At 36.0% G+C, this 17,534-nt stretch overlaps 1 protein-coding gene across 1 annotated transcript in view; it reads left to right on the top strand.

Annotated features, from left to right (window-relative positions):
• The first annotated feature begins 330 nt into the window (after positions 1-330).
• Positions 331-17,534, top strand: part of DAB1 (DAB adaptor protein 1) — a 411,660-nt gene continuing 394,456 nt past the window's right edge. Inside the window, exon 1 of the mRNA XM_053694085.1 lies at positions 331-499. Coding sequence (XP_053550060.1) covers positions 433-499 — 67 coding nt within the window. The 5' untranslated portion in view covers positions 331-432. The remainder of the gene's footprint in view (positions 500-17,534) is intronic.

Raw genomic sequence — 17,534 nt, 5'->3', positions numbered from 1 at the left:
TACAGTTGATCTTCTACTTAAACCTACTACTATTATTATTATTATTATTATTATTATTATTAATAATAATAATAATAACAATAATAATAATAGTTGAAGTAGTAGCATTAATAATGATGTTAAGTTTAGAGCACCCCCTGCAAGCCCTTGTCAAACTTATCACTTATTTAGCAACTATAATCCCATAAATAAACTAATGCTTTTGACTGACACCACCTGTAGCTAAACTTTCTGAATCCCTTGTCACATCAAATGCCTTATGAACAGCATGTGACCATTTGTCATTTCTCTTCCAGCTCTCAAAGGAAATGAATGAGATATGTGTCTTGGAATATTGCTTCTGAAGGGCTAAGCTATTCTGTTGGAGAACTGCCCTAAATGAGCCTGACTAAGATACTGGATTGGTGTGAAGTGGAATAAGGATATAATAGGATGTCAACTGAGACAGAACTTCAAGTGGCTGTTAAAACCAGCACGAAGAAAGATTCCAAAAAGAAAGGTACTGTACAGTTTGTGTTCTCAGAAGGTGTTCAGTCAAGTGGCTGTCTGAAAAGTCACATGGGTGTCATGAAAATCATAAGAAAGCTCAGAGTCTAGAGAGAAAAGTGTTTAAAGGGACATCAAGTTAACATTAAATTGATTAAAGGGCCATAATACCCAAATGTTTAAACACTTGAAAGTGATGCAGCATAGCTGTAAAAAGCTGACTAGAAAATATCTCCTGAACATCTCTATGTAAAAAAGAAAGATATTTTACCTCAAAAGTTCCTCAGTAGCCACCTCCCATTGTAAAGGATTTCTAAGCAGCATTTTAGTGTTTCTGCCCCGGGACAACTGAAAGGATGAGCATCGTGAACTCTCATATTATTTCACCAATCAGGTAAAGGAAGCTTACTATGAAATCTCATGAGACTTAAGTCAAATCTCATGAGATCACAGTAAGAGTTCATAATAAGGAAATTGTGAGGTAAAATATCTTCCTTTTTTATATAGAGATGCTCAGGTGATATTTTCCTGTCAGCTTTTTACAGTTATACTGCATCAGTTTCAAGTGATTTAGCATATGAGTATTATGTCCCTTTAAGATAGTTGTTAAACATACACACACACATGTATATTTATATATATAAACTTTCCATTTTAAACTTTCCATTTTAAGTATATTATCAAAAATGCCTCCTTTTGTAATTTCTTTTGTGGAGCTCCTTTTCCATGAAAGCATACTGATGAAGGCTCCTTATTGTTCATGTGTACTGAAATCTAAATGTTTCTACAGAGCAAATATTAACATTTGCATATTGAATGTACCAGTCAAATATTCAATTGACACACTCATATATATTACATTTAAATATTGATGACCCCACAATTGGCACTAAATTATGATACAAATAAAACACACCAACACAATACCAGGGGTAGAATAATGGCTGCAGCTTTGTTTATTGAATAATAAAATAAAATAGTAGAATAATAAAATAATAACTTATAACATAAATAATAAATATATATATATATGTGTGTGTGTGTCCCATTAGTGCTTGACCTATGTGTCCATCTATCACCTATAGGCACAACCCCAAAGATAAAGCTCTCATGTGAAAGCACCACAGCCAGGGAGAGGGGCAAGAACTTCTGAAATATCTCACTTCTTCTAACTTTCCATCTTTAACACCCTGCAACAACTCTACCCCTTGCCCTAACATGGACCTCTCCATAAAGGCCAGTGTGGTGTCACAAACCCCTCAATTTAATCCTTTCATGCAAGTGTTGAAACCATAGGCAATACCTTATGATAGGGTTACTTAATATTGTCATCTAATGGTTACAATATCAGAATATTCTTCTGACTTATGCACATTTAAATCCTATTTCAGTATTCATCTTTTACTGAGTTTAAGCTAGTTTTAAAAAGGTGTGTGTGTGTGCGTGTGTACTAGTTCAGTCAAACTTTTTTTTGTCTCCAATTATATTAATGTGTATTTGTATTTCTAGAAGTCATAAAATGCTTTTATCTCATGTTTTTTTTTATAAATGATTATTAATGCTAGAACTTGTACATATATCTATCATATAACAGATTTTTTTGTATAACAAATAAATATAAAAATAACTTTCTATGAAATATTGTTTGTTGCGGTATAAATGTAGCTATTTCTTGGACATTAACACATGAAAAATAAATGATTAGATTTAGAGAAATGTGCTTGTTCATGGGCAGTAATGAAATGGTATAAATAAAGTTGGTAAAACCCCGAATAACCGCAACATCGATGACTGTTAGTTAACAACAGTCTGATGCTCATTGCGACATACTTGATGCGTGTGTTTTTGATATTTTTTTTATAAATAAGGGCATCATATGTGGATCCATGTCAGCGATGTCTGGCGAGCATATTGACGCCGCCGAATGCACTGAGATTGACGCTTTGATAAATATCCCCTGTAATCTGGCCTTATATTTGCATTCAAATTTTACATTTTACTAATTATCATAAATGTAATACATTGCACAAAATTTTCAAGAGTAAAATTACATAGCAAAGAAATTTAATGCATAAAGGGCTAGATTACAAGTGGAGCGCTAATTTAATGTGCGTCCGTAAAGGGGCAAAATTGTCCTTTTACGGGTGCATGTTAAATAACCAACCATTACAACCATTACATAGCGGTTTATGGGGTACTGTGTTTAAACTGTAAATATATTTGTATATGCTTATATACATATATATTTATGTGTTAATGTGTGCTTATATACATATATATTTATGTGTTAATGTGTGCTTATATACATATATATTTATGTGTTAATGTGTGCTTATATACATATATATTTATGTGTTAATGTGTGCTTATATACATATATATATTTATGTGTTAATGTATACTTATATACATATATATTTATGTGTTAATGTGTGCTTATATACATATATATTTATGTGTTAATGTGTGCTTATATACATATATATTTATGTGTTAATGTGTGCTTATATACATATATATATTTATGTGTTAATGTGTGCTTATATACATATATATTTATGTGTTAATGTGTGCTTATATACATATATATTTATGTGTTAATGTGTGCTTATATACATATATATTTACGTGTTAACATGTGTGTATACACATATAAACACATAAATATATAAGTATATATTAATATATATATATATTATATATGCTGCCTAACTCTGCCCAACTTACCCTTTTTACTGCGCTAGGTTCTGTGCTGTGTCTATCGGTATCAGAACGAGGCTCCCATTGGAGCCTATGGAAGCGCGCTCTTCTAAGCGCAAAGACTCCATGCAATGCGAACACGAACTCTTGTTCACATTACCCTTTACTAGTAATACTAGTGCACATTTGCGTGTGCCGGTATTACTGAGTGGAGGTCAAATATATTGTTAATGAAAGAGCAATTTTGCACTCCACTCGTGATCTAGCACAAAATATTCCAAAAAATAATGTTTTAAGTATAAAAATATTTTTGCTTAAATACTATTGAAACAGATGCATTTGTAATTTACCTGTGTCATTATGGACAATCTACTCTGGGAACTGTATAAAAAGATTCTGTTATTATGTCTAGTATTTTATATAGATTTCACCTTTTCACTCTGAAACAGCTGCATTGAAAGAGTTTAAGTTTTTTTTTATCCTGAGAATAGAAAATCAGTCTGGGATTTGGAGATGTTCTGAAATTATTTCAATATGAAGATAATTTGCACTAAAATTGAGGCTGAGAAGCTAGGCTCTGAAAAGGTCATCTGTATAGGCATATTTGTATTCATGCATTTAGTTTGCAGTTTTTCATAAAGAATTATTTCAAATTTTCAGCTTAATGAGTATTTTACATTCAGGTTAGTTTGCTGCAGTGGTGGACTGAAACCAATCAGGGCCCCGGGGCAAAAGTGTGGCAGGACCCCCCACATCCCCTTTGCTTCACCTACCTCCTCTACCCTTCCTCTATCATATTGCCCCTCCCACCCCATGTGCCCCTCCCACATCATATGCCCCCCACCATGTTATATTATTTTTAATAAGAGCTAAATATAGTAAATTAACAAGTGCTTGTGCAAAAACAAAAAAAGTCTCCTAAAGTATTGAGCAGAAAGTAGTGAGGGGCAGACAAGGGGTTTAAATCACATCTGTTTACTTGTTACTGGCAGAGGTAAAATCATTCATTTGTATGTTACTGGCAGTCAAGGGGTAAAATTGCTTATTAGTTATCAAAAATATAGATCATGGGATTAATGTTGGGCTAAGGTAGTGTTGTTAGGTGGGACATTGTTTTACCCAACTATCATTGTGCCCATCACAGATTGTCCGGTATATTGGTGGAGGACAGATGGAGTCTGGTTTTGAGGATACAAATAAAAAGATCTTTTAACTTAGCCTGGGGCATGTGATGCTTGGTTTAAAAGAAAATTTTAAATAACGGGAGTTATATGGTGTCTTGGGAAAATTAAACTATGATATTACAGATAGTGCATGTCATTTTATATAAAATGACAATTTACTTCTGTTATTAAATTTGCTTAATTTTGTTGGTATCCTTTTGTTGAATAGTAACCAATGGTAGGCTCAGGGGCAGCAATGCACTACTGTGAGCTAGCTGAACATATTGGGTGAGCCTATGACAAGAGGCATATATGTGTATCCACTATTCACCAGCTAGCTCTTACTACTGTATTTATGCTTCTGAGCCTACCTAAGTATGATTTTAAAGATAACAATGGGGAAAAGCAAAATTGTATGTTAGAAGTATATTGGGAATACACATACACACACCTCAAATACATACACATACGTCTCTTCATTTACATAATTCCAAAGGCTTTGCTAGGTGGCAAAAAAACTAGGGGCTATAGTTCAAGGGTATATATGATGCCCCCCCCCCCCCACTGCATTGCATTGGAATTCTGCCCTCTACCCTGTTAAGCCCATAACATTAGTTTTTGTTGTGTATATTATTGTTAAACATACTTACTTTTATTGTTGATAGCAAAAACAAAAAATACCAGCAAATTGCCATAATAAAATAAGTGACACACAGTGTGGACATTTATCATTAGAGCTTGCAGTATTGTGATTTTTAAAATCATCAGATAACTTACACTGTCATTATCTATATAAAGAAGAATACATAAGTTACACAAACCAAACAAACATATAAAATGAAATAAATATTCTGCACAGAACAATGACCCAAAACACTCGTGGTTAACAAAGAGGTTTAATCGCTACTACTTGACACATCCAGTAATTGTTACTCTATAATAGACAGAATTCAGAAATAAAATTAATATAGTTCACAATCACTGCTAGTAAGGTAATGCAATTTCACTGTGTATGTGCACACAACTTGCCCAATGGCACAAAGAAAAGTAGTAACTACAAATATGCCGCAACACTGGGGACTCCCACACATACGCTCTGTTTAAGTGCTGACTGGGAGACAGAGCCGATAAGGGAAAATGTATGACTTTTCCTTTACAGGGCAGCGGCTAGTGGTTAGTGTAAACAACGGCAGCTAGGTGTGCTGCAAGTAACCCCCATGCCTCTGAATTCCATCCTTCAGCAGCAGAAAGGGGGTTGGTGTGCAGGTGTGCACAGTGCCACATACAAAATTCACTGTTAGAGCACAGAGAGCATAACACAGCTCATCCTTCATCCCAGACCCCCACACACATTGAAATGATATAAAAATAGAAAGATGCAGCACTCCAAAATCGTGGGGTAAAATCCAAAAACTTTATTCTTTGACTTAAAAACGAAATATATGCAGCACAGCACAGCACAGCACAATGCAAGTGTCACAGATGGAGAGGGGAGCGGAGTCCTAACATGTTTCGTGCTGTGCAGCACTTAATCATAGGATAGCTCCCCACCTGTGTAGTGCACCTTTTGAGGGTGTCCCAACCAATCACAGTATAAAATTTAAAAGGTTTGACACACCCTCAAGAGTAAATCCGTGGGTATAGGATGTGCACTACAAAGAAGTGAAGAATAGTGTAACAAAATAACATAAAATACAATTAAAAACTAACAATACGTGAAATGAAAAAACATATTGATACAAACTCTCAATATTATATATGAATAAATAAATGAAAATAAATATGTCAACAATAGAATCATATGAATTTATCAGTAATAGAGAATTTCGCTACAGAATTCTAAAATTAGCCTCAAACATTTACTGGACCAATGTTAATATTATGATATAAACTATTTTTCATTGATTTATTATTTTATTTATGTATTTATGTATTTATTTATTTATTTATTTATTTAAAGGACCATTATTTCTATCTCAATATAATGATGTACATTATATTGTAACAATGTACATCAATATAATGATGTACATCATTACAATGATGTAAATAAATAAATAAATAAAATAATAAATCAATGAAAAATAGTTTATATCATAATATTAACATTGGTCCAGTAAATGTTTGAGGCTAATTTTAGAATTGTGTAGTGAAACTCTCTATTACTGATAAATTCATATGATTCTATTGTTGACATATTTATTTTCATTTATTTATTCATATATAATATTGAGAGTTTGTATCAATATGTTTTTTTTTCATTTCACGTATTGTTCGTTTTTAATTGTATTTTATGTTATTTTGTTACACTATTCTTCACTTCTTTTTAGTGCACATCCTATACCCACGGATTTACTCTTGAGGGTGTGTCAAACCTTTTAAATTTTATACTGTGATTGGTTGGGACACCCTCAAAAGGTGCACTACACAGGTGGGGAGCTATCCTATGATTAAGTGCTGCATAGCACGAAACATGTTAGGACTCCGCTCCCCTCTCCATCTGTGACACTTGCATTGTGCTGTGCTGTGCTGTGCTGCATATATTTCATTTTTAAGTCAAAGAATAACGTTTTTGGATTTTACCCCATGATTTTGGAGTGCTGCTTTTTTCTATTTTTGTTTCATGAAGTTGGCTCGACTCCTTTCCAAGCTGGCACCCCGCCATTAGTGCTCTCTTATTTTTTTTATTTTTTTTTATATATCATTTTTTTTTATTGTTTTTTAACCTTACATACAACATAAAAATATGATACAATATTGAATAATCAAGCAATAGCAAAAAATAAAAATAAAACATACATTTCTCGGAAACTGACTGAACAACGTGTTCCCAAGGTGTTCTATTTTCTATCCGACTGAATCTGAACTATCTATACTCTTATAGTACACAGAGAAAAAAAATAAAATATATATATAGATATAATGAAAAAAATTCTCCTCTACTCAACTCCTCTCTCTCCCGTCCCCGCCTCTGACGATCTTCTGACATTGTTGCACCAGACACTGGGAAAATTTCCAGCCAGTATTTGTAGTTGGACATACACCGTCTCCTTAAATGGTCTGACCAACCTAATTTGGGTCTCTATAGGGAATAATAAGATAAAAATTCTCCATTGCCTGAAGAACTCAGCTAATCGAGTATCTGTCGGATTTTGTAAATTTATCTGTTCATGGATAAACTGAATAAACAGAGCGTTCTTAAGTTCTTTCAAGTTCGGAGCAGTTTTAGCTTTCCATGCCCTCAATAACATATTACGTCCCAGCAAAATGATCTTATTAATTAATTTAACATTTTCTGGAACAATTTGAGACTGTACCAAAAAAAGTACATCAATTACTTGTATATGATAGGCAAGTTTAAGCGTTGAGCGCATCCAATATGCTACTTTCAACCAAAATTGTGAAATTTTAGGACAAGCCCAAAAACAATGCAAAAGATCTGCCTTGGGCGAAGAACATTTAGGACATATGCTTATTATTTTATACCACCTTGCCAATCTAGCAGGAGTCAAATAAGACATAAAGACAATCTTGATCTGCGTTTCCTTCCATGTCGTCAAAACCCAGCTTTTTTCCATAAATTTAAATACATTCATTATAGTTTGACTATTTACTTCAGGCAAAACTTTACTCCATTTAGCTACTATATATTCCCTCTGCTCATTAGAAGATTTGAAATTAAGATGCGCATAAAACGGAGCTATTGAGTATATTCCCATTTTGAATTTGTTAATTTGCGGTTGAAATAAAAGGGTCCAGTCGCTTCCAAATTTTTGATTGAGTTCAAGTATGAAATGCCTTAACTGCAAATAAGCATAAAATTCATTGTTAGAGAGGCCGAATTGCTGTCTTAGTTCGGCAAAAGATAACAGAGTTGAATCTGCTTTAACTACTTGTGCTACATATATCAGCCCTCTAGAAAACCAATCCCTGAAGATCACTGAACAGAGCCCTGGAACAAAATTTGGGTTTCCTGTAATAGGTAAATATTTAGAAGCATATGGAACATTATCTAAAGACACACAGAATTTCTGCCACGCAGATATGATGTTTCTGAATGTTAAAAGTGCAAAAAGTGAAGAGGGTAAATCGGTCATTGGGCAGTGAAGAATAGCATCTAGTCTAAATGGTTTCACTAGCGCAGTTTCCCAGGGAACTGCAGCAACCTGATCTTGTTCGGTTATCCAATCAATTGCCACTTTTACTCTAGCGGCTAAACTATAATATTGCAAATTCGGCAAGACCAACCCGGCCGCATCTTTGTTACATGTTAAGCGTATAGTCGAAATACGACTTCTAGTACCCTTCCAAAGTAATTTGTGCAAGCTTTATTATATTTCACTATATCTGCCTTCTTGATAGGAATTGGAATATTTTGCATAAGATAAAATATTTTAGGAAAGAGAATGTTTTTTATAAGAGTCGCTCTGGCCAACAAGGAGATGGGTAAGTTTATCCACCCTTCTACCCGTTGAGCACACTCCTGAAAAAATTTGCTGAAATTGAGCCTATACCAGTCCTCCGGGTTTATACTTAATTTAATGACGAGATACAAAATTTGAGATGTTTCATAAAACGGGTGCATAATATCTTGCTTTTTTTTATTAACCCATAAAAGATCTGATTTGGCAAAATTGATTTTGTACCCCGAAATTGCACTAAAGATTTCTGTAAATTCTAATAATAAGGCAAGACTGCGAGAAATGTTACTGATACACAGGATTATATCGTCAGCATATAGTAATAATACGATTTTTTGATCTCCTATACGAATCCCCTCTAGTTGTTGACGGAGCAAGATAGCAAATGGCTCTAGTGATATATTGAACAACAGTGGCGCTGCAGTGATAAATGTTGGGAGATCTCACCGTTGATTAATAAAGACGAAATTGGAGAGGTATAAATTATTTGCGTAAAATCCAATATGTGACCTGTTAGACCAAATTGCTCTAATGCAAAAAATAAGTGTTTCCAAGAGATGCGATCGAACGCTTTCTCCGCGTCGACCGTTAATAAGGCTAGGTCCGGAAAGTCTTCCCGTCTAGATGATTTGAATTTATTCCAGAAATAGTCAAGCAATGTCATAACCTTACGAATATTTTTTGTGGGATTTCTCCCTGTCATGAAACCCGCCTGGTTTTCGTGGATTATTTTACCTAAATGAGGCTTTAATCTGTTAGCTATTATTGAAGCCAAGATCTTGTAATCTGTGTTTAAGACAGATATGGGCCTATAAGATTCTGGAAGTTCTAAATCTTTATTTTTTTTTTGGAATCAACGAAATTACTGCTGCAGCAAAATATGGGGAACATTTATTATTTTTAACAAAATAATAAATAAATAGATTCATAATTGTGGCGGAAATATGCATCTGAAGTATCTTGTAAAATTCCGCAGGAAGACAATCCGGACCTGCTGCCTTATTGGATTTTGTTGCTTTAATTGCAGCATGAATCTCTTGCTCAGAGATAGGCTTGTTAATATCTGCCAAAGTTTCTGGAGAAATTTTAGGGGTCTTAATTTGATCCCAGAATTGTCTCTGCTTTTCTATATCATACGGTTCAGCTTTATACAGATCACTAAAAAAACTATGAAAAGCTCTAATAATATCTGTGTTTTTCGTATATCTCCCCAACCTGTCTTTTATAACCGTCACAGCGTTACGGGTGGTCGATTTGGTAAGTTTAGCCAAAAACTTAGCCGATCTCCCTGCAAAACCACCGTAAAGCGCCTTTTGCTTTTGTATTTCCATCACTGTTTTTTGCTGAATAAGAATATCACGCGCTGTCTTAGCATCCATATATTTGCGCCATTTCTCATCCGAATGCTCATTTAAATAAGCCGAAAATGTATTTCTCACCCTATTATTCGCCTGTGTCTCTAATTGCATACTTTTCCTCTTACGCTTACATAGATATGCCTTAATTTTACCTCTAATTACGGCTTTCGCCGCTTCCCAATAAACTTCCGGTTTATCCATATATGAATTGTTAAAAGACTCATATTCTTGCCATTGCTTAATCAGCCAGTTCTGGAATTTATTATCGTTCACTAAATATTTGGGAAAAAAAATACCACTAGCAGGGGTTAATCACTTAGCCGATGTATTAAGTAATAAAGTAATAACCGCGTGATCTGAGATTATTATATCCCGTATATCTGCTTCCCAATCTGATCCAGACATACTCTCCGATACTAAAAAAAAATCTATTCTAGATAGGGAGTGATACCCTTTAGATAAGCAAGTAAAAGCTCTTGTGTCCGGATTTTGGGCACGCCAAATATCTATCAGCCCAAGTTGGGCACAAAATTTCTGCAAAATACGCGTCTTCCTGTCTCGTGTAAAAGTATATGCCTTATTGTCTCTATCCAAAATGGGATCTGCTACAAGGTTAAAATCACCCGCCACTATAAGATGTTGCCCTATAAATTTATGTAGGAGGGTTAACATTTTATTCCAAAATATTTTATCGACTTTATTGGGCCCGTAGATATTACATAATACATATCTTGTTTTATTAATTATAATTTCTACAATTAAGTATCGCCCTTCCTGATCCCTCGTAATCGCTTCTATCGTGTATTCTAAATTTTTGTTAAAAAGTATAGCAACCCCTCTTTTACAAGATTTAAATGGTGCCTCTATGACCTCCCCTACCCAGTTAGTCTGAAGTTTCAAGGATTCTGATTCTTTTAAATGGGTCTCTTGAAGAAAGGCTATATTTGATTTAACTTTTGCCAAATGTTTGATTATCGCTTTTCTTTTTATTGGAGAATTTATGCCCCCAACATTCCACGACGCTAAATTAAGAATGTCTAACATAATCCCAGAGGAAAAATTCCACTAGCCGACCCTCTTGTGTTATGACCCTGAAGGAGAGAATATTTACACACCCCATCACTGAAAAAACCTCCGAAAGCTAGCTTCCCAAAGTCCCTACTTCTAGTATATCTCGGAGAAAAAGAAACCATAAATTTCCCGTTTCTGGCATAGCCCCAAAAGAAAAAGTTAATTGGTACCCCCTGTAGATACAGCCCATAAAATTGCACAAGACCAAAATACCAAGAAGTCAGCCAAAAAAGAGAGACGGGGGGCGAAGAGAAAAAAGAGCGAGGGAGAGAAAAATAAAATAAATACTTTGCACAAAAATAAACATACATTTTAACCATTGAACATATAACTCCATTCTGTACATCCTTACAAATAGTGCTGTGATGATATTATTTGCTTTTATAGCCCCCATTCAGTGAATATCCATTTTTTTACATAGAGCTGCGGCTTCTGCGCTATTATTTGCTATATATGAAGAACCTTCCTTATTAATTATGAGTTTAGCAGGATACACCAGTCTGACACTGCAATCTGCTTTTGAGAATCTTTCAAAAAACGGGGTCATCTCCTTTCTCTTTGCCCTAGTTTCAAAAGAAAAATCTTGAAAAATCCAGATTCTATATGAGTTAATAGTAAGGGTATTCAACTTCCTGTAATGGGCCAAAAATAGAAGCTTATCTTGATAGTTAACAAACTTAAAAATAATAGGTCTAGGTTTAGAACTGTCACTGTTTTCTCTGAGGGGCCCAATTCTGTGAGCTCTCTCAACCAAAAATGGAGTAGGATGAGGAGGAAGCAAGAGTGCCTGAGGGAGGGTGACCGTTACAAATTTTAATAAATCCTGAAACTCATTTAGTTCAGGGACACCAATCACTCTCAAATTATTCCGCCTCGACCTATCCTCTAGGTCCTCAACCCGACTCTGTAGTTGGGTGATAATTTTCTCTTGTGTGTTAGATGTAGCAGAAATAATATTCACTCTATCCTCCAAGTCAGAAACCCTTGTCTCCACCTCCTCCCTTCTGACTGTAAATTGCCTGATCTCATCGGAGAGGTTAGTTATCTCTGTTTTAATTTCTAATTTAACTGTCTCTAAATGAGGAGCCATTATTTTCGCCATTTCTGCTGCAAATTCTGACATATCGTTACAGGAAAAATTCATCAAGCCTCCTTCTTGGGAGGTATCCTGGGGGGTTTCTACGTGTTTAGTGTGGGAGATGAATCTCTCCATTCACCACCGTGCAACGTGCTTTCCTTAAATACTTACAAGCCTCAATTTGTGTCTATGTGATATTTTCTAATAGCCCTGTGAGGGCGAGAAAAAAAACAAAAAAAAACAAAACAAAAAAAAAAAGGTGTCTAAAACAGAAAAGGTGTAATATGAGTGAGGGAGGGGGTGCAAAAGGAGAGTGAAGTGACACAAAAAAAAAAAACCAAAAAAATAAGTGATATGACACCTAAAAAATGCTGACCAACAGTTTCTCTTGTTCTATTCTTATTCCCTTTTCCCCCTTCCCCTCTCCTTCCTCCTTTAAAGCACAAGAGACCAAACCCTGGACCCTTAAATTCCCTTATAAAATCCTGGGACTTTCCAAGTTACAAATCTTACCAAGAGTCTATCTATGTGCAGTATCTATCCTTAGTGAGAAAATCTTGCGTAACAACAAAAAAATTTTTGAAACAGCTATATGTACTAAACCAGATCTTATACTAGGTCAAATCTATTGCCAAACTTACAAGTAAGTAAGGGTTATAATCCTGTACACTTATGCTACAACTATTCTAATTCCCAAATATAGTGTTTCAGAGTTTACTTAACAAAAGTTTAAATCTATTTTTTATACATAGCAATACATGCACATCAATTTAGTGAAATATCAATTGTATACCCTCAACATTTATATATCATTCTAAGTGGAAGTCCGATAACATATACACCTCAAATATACATTTATTCCTAATGCAAGAGTTTGAAACAAATGTCACTTTGAAATAACAGGAATTCACCACCAGTTATCTAGGACTCTTCTGGGTAAATCACCAGTTAATCATCAACCCAAGTTATCCGGGATTCCCTAGGCTAAACCACTATAAAGGATCACTCTAAATCAGATCCTTTTTTTTTTTTTTTTTTTTTTTAAAGACTTAGGGATTTGGCTGCAATTAGCTGCATATGAGGATTTCCCCACTAGCTTCTTTTTATCACACCAAGGAGCGGTCAGACTTATAGACAAACTGATACCATGACCTCAAAATCAGCTTTTTTGTTACTCCAATAGCGCCAACTAGATAGTGCTACTGGATCTAGCAATAAGGTATTCCAAATATTGCTGGTGCTGTATCCAGTAAACCTTTCTTCATACCCTTTTCCTATCTTCCTTTACAGGAGGGGGCACTGTCCTTGAGTTATGCTTGTTACCCTATTAATATAATCCAGTGCTATTGATTAGGAGTCAAATTAAGATATAATATCCTCAGGAGCACATCTCGTCGCGCCCAAGACCCCCGTAAGTCCAACACACACCTCTCCTCTTTCGGGTCAGACTTTGTTATTAATAAATTCTGGGTATCTGCTGCGAAAGTTCCCCAATACTGTAACCACTGTCAATATGTATCAGCGGAAAACTCTATGGTGTTTGCAGTTGTCTGTGTATACCTTCTTGCTGTATTGGTCGGTAAAAACTTCAAAAAAACAGACTATCAGTATACCCAAACATTTAATCTTTTCTTCAAACACACTCACACCAATGCCTCTACTCACGCTTTGATGCCATTCCAGGGGACGATAAAGGTTATCGGCATTCTGAACCGCTTCACCCCACTACTGTCCGATAGCTGCTCCATCCATAGTGCTCTGTTTGTTACCTCCCCTTCAGCGTGAGAATGCTTCCAACACCGTACCAGGACAGTGCTATCTCAGCTCTGATCGAGGGGGGTTACTGCCTCAGATACTTTGAACCCGCCAATCGCGCAGCTGATCCACCGCACTCCCCCACCTGTTAGACACTGAAGATGCAGAGGCCGAAGGACTCTCCTGTCCTATCCTCCGCTGACATTCACGGAGTACTCGGATAATCACCTCAGGTAACAGGGAGCCGGGCTGCATGCGGTAAGTTCAAAAACGGTACCAACTTGCTTTTTTATTCCGTTACATTAAGCATGTATTCAAGGGGCACCGTACTCGCGGACCTCACTGCCACTTTTGCACATTGGCCGCAATACCATTAGACCAGACAGGTATTATTATCCCGAGGATTACGTAGATTGGAGAGACGGCGTGAGGATATCTTGAAGGGGTATACCACTGTTTGCAGGTGTGAGGTGCGTCGATGTGGTAAGGAGTGCTTCAGCAACTAAGCATTTGTCTTGCCTTTATTGGACTTCCCACCGACGGCTGTGGAACTTCTACCGGCCCCAAGTGAATGAAACCTGGGCAAGGTAGTCTGCGGTGGGGTGGAGATTTTTCACTTTCCCATAGACAGGGAACACGAAGCAAACAGCAGCTACCTGTGTGCTACCTGTTCGCTCCGCCCCCAAATGGAAGTCCTCAGTGCTCTCTTATTTTGCCGATATTCAAGGGATTTGATTGGTCAGCAGCTCACACACCTCCATGGGCTGTAGCTATGTCACCTCCTCTACATTGAAATTATATATCCTGATTAAATCTGCTAATGCTGTGCTAACAGGTGCTCTATCAAATGTAACCAGGACATATATTTTAATTTGTGGTGGTCTGGGATCCCTAAACATAGGAGCCATTTCTTACCTGGTTCCAGGCAGCTCTGTCTACAGCCTGCCACTGCATACCTCTATTTACACAGTGCCTCTGATTCAAAACAGCAGCGTTATCTAGTAGCTGCTCCAGCTCCACACACTCTCACACTACTGACTCCTCCGCAAAAGCCAGCGTGCAGTGGATGTTTACTGTCTTTGCACGGGTAATATAATTTAAATATATGCCATTGCCACCTGAAATGTAATAAAAAGTGAAGGGGAAAAGCTTCCTGTGCACAAGTCACTGCACGCTTAAAAAATATATATGTAAAATAACAATAAAATAAAAAAAAATAAAAAAAACTTAGTGCTGCATGATGCAGTAATAGTGGGCCTTTTAAGATGGTGGGCCCTCGGACAAGGGGCGAATAGCCCGACTTGTCAGTCCACCCCTGGTTTGCAGAGAACTTTATATTGTTAGTTTGGAATTATTAGTATTCTATGATAAAGAATACGCAAAAAATAGTTTTAACTACCTTCAGAAAAATAAATAGAAAATTTACCAGAAAAATCTGGAACTGCGGATAACTTGACCTGGAAAGAAAGACAAGCCCTAAGAGCGCTAACACAGGCGACTAATGTCATAATAAAACCGGCAGACAAGGGTGGGAACTTGTTTTTTTTATGGATGAGGCAAAATACGTCATTGAAGTAAAAAGACAGCTGGGTATACAGGAACAATATATAAAGGTGAGCAATAATCCCACTAGAAAAATTCAATCAGATCTTTTCAAACTGTTGAATGAAGCAAAAAGGGAGGGTTTCAGCAAGAATTAAAATTTATGTACCCTGATTTTCCAAAAATGCCGGTGTTCTACACCAATCTTAAGGTTCATAAAAATATGAATAATCCCCCAGGTAGACCAATTGTCTCTGGAATTAAGAGTACCAACAAAAAAATTGGACAATATGTAGATTCATTTTACTTCCATGTCTAGCTAATCTTCCCTCCTATGTTAAAGACACTGGTGACCTGTTAAAGAAATTAGATGGCAGAACTGTGTCAGAAAACACTCTATTAGTATCCCTTGACATTGAGAGCCTGTACTCCTCTATATCCTAGGTGCAGAGAAAGGTATGCACTGCGTTTCAAATTGAAGATAAATGTATGTATAATATCTGAGATCTCAATAGTTAATACAAATACGGTTGTGACTACTTGCTGTGAACGGCTGGGTACCGCACAGATTGCAAACTAAAAGTTGCACCTAAAAAAACGTTTGATGTCCGCAGACGGAGCTGGGTTGTAGCTGACAACCGGACTCCACAATCCATGTTTGGGAAACATAAAAAGATTACCCGGTGTAAGTAATTACGTGCACCATTTTACTTGAACTTAATATATTTGCCTAAAAAGGATCTTTCTTTTTGCTGTCTCTGTATCTGCAGCAACCTGACAACCACTGTCCACTCAACGCTTATTGCACTAACAACTCTCCAATGCTTTTTTGCATTTTAAATGGACTTTCTCTTATTTTGAATTGCATTGGACTTTTTATTATTATTGTTTATGCTCATTTATGCTTATTATTTTTTGTGCTCATTTGTTTTTTAACCATTTATGCGACATCGTCTTTTGTATGATCATATGTGATTATGTTTTCTTGTTTTTACTCATGTTTGGTATGATGTATGTACCTCTTACCAGTGTTTTTTTAATATATATTTGGATAATTAAATTCTCATGTACTGATTAATATATACCATTTGGAAATTAACTATTGAGATCTTAGATACTATACATATATTTAGCTTTAATTTGAAGTGCAGTGCATACCTTTCTCTGCACCTGTTTTTATAGGTGTTTGAGAATCCTTTTTGCCTACAGTATTTTTATCTAAGGTTAGAGGGTTTCCTTAAAGTATATGCTTCTGCATTGTATTTGATATTTCAGCGCTGTGGCACAATCACTCCTCTATACCCCACACAGTTGGAATAGAAGCCATAAGATCTTTCCTTGAAACAAGAGGCCTCAGATTTGACAGGCTTACTGAATTTGTACTTGCTAACCTGCTTAGATTTATATTAAATAATAATGTGTTCTCCTTTCATGGGAAGATATATAAACAGGTTAGAGGTACAGCTATGGGGGTGGTTTGTGCCCCCGCGTATGCTCGTTTACATCTGGGAGCCTGGGAACATGAAATCTTTGAAGAGTACAGTGATGTCTTTGATGAATCTATCCTAATGTGGATTAGGTATGTGGATGACATTTTACTACTGTTGGATGGATCCATAGACAGTTTGAAAAAATTTATTGATAAGCTAAATGCAAACAGTAAAAACATTTTTCTAGCAAGTGTGGTTAGTCTGACAGAATTGGCATTTCTGGATATAAAAATAAAGGTGGGTAATAGTTACAGAAAATCACAGAAAAACTATGGCGACCAATAGTATATTAGAAGCAAGCAGTGCCCATCCCACATCTTTAATAAAAGGAATTCCAGTGGGACAGTTCCTTGGCATAAGGGGTAATTGCTCTTCCCTGAATAAATTTGAGGAATATGCAGATCCCATGGGTGATAGGTTCCATAAAAGGGGATACTCTAATAAATGTAGAAAAAAGCATACACCAGGGC

The sequence above is a fragment of the Bombina bombina genome, chromosome 10 (assembly GCF_027579735.1).
Source record: "Bombina bombina isolate aBomBom1 chromosome 10, aBomBom1.pri, whole genome shotgun sequence".
NCBI classification, from domain to species: Eukaryota; Metazoa; Chordata; class Amphibia; order Anura; family Bombinatoridae; genus Bombina; species Bombina bombina.
Note: the sequence above shows the minus strand (reverse complement) of the source record. Positions and strands in the feature narration are given on the sequence as shown.